The following is a 2575-nucleotide window of genomic DNA, read 5'->3' on the forward strand; positions in this document are numbered from 1 at the left end:
AAAGGAGTAATTCATTTCGAACTCCTCAATTCACAGTGAACTGTCAATGCAGACATAGTCAACAATTGGAATGTTTAAATTAAGCCCTTCATCCAAAACGCCCTTCACTCGTCAATCACATAGGCATTCTTCTTCTCCACTACAATGCATGTCCACATGTGGCACGTTTGACGCAACACAAGATTATGGAGTTGGGTTGGGAAGTTCTCCCCCACCAACCATATTCTCTAGATATGACACCATCAGCTTACCATCTTTTTCGTTCGCTGCAACACCATCGTAATGGGAAAACGTATGCAAATATGGAAGGTGTTAAAGAGAACATCGACATGTTTTTTGCTTCAAAGCCAAGTGATTTCTTTAATCAGGACATTAACAACCTGACTGTAAGATGGTAAAGCATCATTGATAAGAATGGAGACTGTTTCATTTAATAAATGTTTTGTTTTGATATATAAAAGTTGTTCGGGTTTTATCATCTAAAAAAAAAGTGACATTAATTTCTTGATGACCTAATATATATATACACATACATACATGTTCTGACAAACAAATAAAAAAACAGCAACTGATATACAAATAAAATTCAGTTTGTAACAGTTACTTGTTCACTTATATCTAACTGACATTTTCAAATACACTTACAGGAGATTATATTCACAAACATAAAATTAATCAATGAAAAATAACCAGGGACTGAGCTACAAGATTTATATCATTTGCTAAAATTAAACTGTGTGACTTGTGGAACATCTGAATCACAGGATAAACATTTCTAAATTATCTGACTAAAAGAAAGACCAACATTTAACACTTCAATAATAATTTTAAATGTTTTGTTTAAAGAAGTATTACCGAAACCTTTCATAAAACTTCATCAAGAAAATATTATCTACATATTACTCTAAATGTATGTATTTAGTATTTGCAGAGATCATTATTGTTACCTGGATATTAAAATTATGCTGTATACATGTTTATAGAATCGTATGTTGCCACTGTCGTCCTTTAGTTTGAAGACCAATAATGCTTATGACAATATAAATCACATGCTAGTCTATCATTCAAAATATTATAAACACACACTTGGTTCTGAAGTTCCTGAATAGCAAAGAAAAAAAATGTTGGAAATGAAAGAAAAACTGAAATTCTGGTCATTTTCATTCTTACTTAAGTAATCTTTCTTAGATTCCAATCTGTTAAAAGTCTACCAAACTTTAAACACAGTTCCATCGTATATGAACTGTAAGATTAGGTGAAATATACCAAAGACAACAGAATACATTTACATTCAACACTAACCTCTTGATCTTCCATAACTTGCATACCACTAAGTAGTGTCTGGATTCTCTGCTGGGTTAGTTACAAGAAGTGAGGGAGTTAGTTATAATATCTGAAAAAAACACACTTAAAAACACCACTGCAGGATACAATATTTTAAAGGTCCTGGAGGTACTTAGTATGAACAAATATTAGTCTAACTTTAAAAAAAATGAGGAATAACCAAACAAAACAGATTAATGATTCAGGGGTCACATTCAGCTATTTCAAACCATCAAGCGTTAAACATTAGTAACATTTCAACTAGTTCACTTTAATATACAAAGCTTACAGTCTATATTGGCGGAAAACTATAAAGTGTTAAAACATACCAATACAAGTTTACTAGTTTCTCAAACAATACTTCACTATACACAACTAACTACATGCTAGGAAACACTTCAATATAATGTGCACAGAGATGATCATTAATAAAAACATGCCCCTGAAGAAGAAAGGTCCACATTTTGAAAGCACTCGGGTTATAGGGTTTTTATTCATTTCTGTCAAGACTTCTTGAACCTACGTGTTTTTCTAACATCATGAACATACATGTAAAGTTTACTACATCACATACAACCCTGACTTTGAATAAACTTACACCACATTCTATGGCAATTACTATAAGATTGTAAACAAGAAATATTTTGAGGTAGCACCTTTTTGTGTCTATTATAAAAGAATCAAACACAGAGTAAAATTGTTCGCTTGGTTTTTGTAAAGTACGAAGATGGACAATGGGTTATCTATGCAGTGCTAACCACAGGGATCGCATACTGAACGGTAGAACCCAAAGTGTTGAGTTTGCTAAGCACTGTTTCGTTTTCAGTGTTATAAGCCTTCTAGGTTATTACTGAGCCACCAGGATAAAAAAATAATCAGGCTGAACTCTTAATTATTATTTATCTGTTTTTAATAACAAAAAATTAAATTATAATTTATGTTAGTTATACTATCATGAGAATTATACAGAAAATATTTATGTTATGCAACTGTCAGGACATCTGATAAAAGGCTTAAATGTGTGTGTATGTGGTCTCAAAATGCAAAGAAGAAATTCAATGTGAGCAAAAATGTGACATAACGGTGAAATAAATAGAATTATTAGTAAAGATTTGTTCCTTAGTCTTGAAGTATTTACTTTTGTAAATGGACATTTATTTGTTCCTTACTCTTGAAGTATGTACTTTTGTAAATGGACATTTATTTGTTCCTTACTCTTGAAGTATGTACTTTTGTAAATGGACATTTATTT

General features: G+C 31.4%; 1 protein-coding gene across 1 annotated transcript in view; it reads right to left on the bottom strand.

Annotated features, from left to right (window-relative positions):
* Positions 1–2575, bottom strand: part of LOC106470018 (coiled-coil domain-containing protein 93-like) — a 38245-nt gene that overhangs the window by 19603 nt on the left and 16067 nt on the right. The window contains 1 exon segment of the mRNA XM_013930539.2: positions 1303–1353. Coding sequence (XP_013785993.1) covers positions 1303–1353 — 51 coding nt within the window.

The sequence above is a fragment of the Limulus polyphemus genome, unplaced genomic scaffold (assembly GCF_000517525.1).
Source record: "Limulus polyphemus unplaced genomic scaffold, Limulus_polyphemus-2.1.2 Scaffold3774, whole genome shotgun sequence".
In the NCBI taxonomy this organism is placed as follows: Eukaryota; Metazoa; Arthropoda; class Merostomata; order Xiphosura; family Limulidae; genus Limulus; species Limulus polyphemus.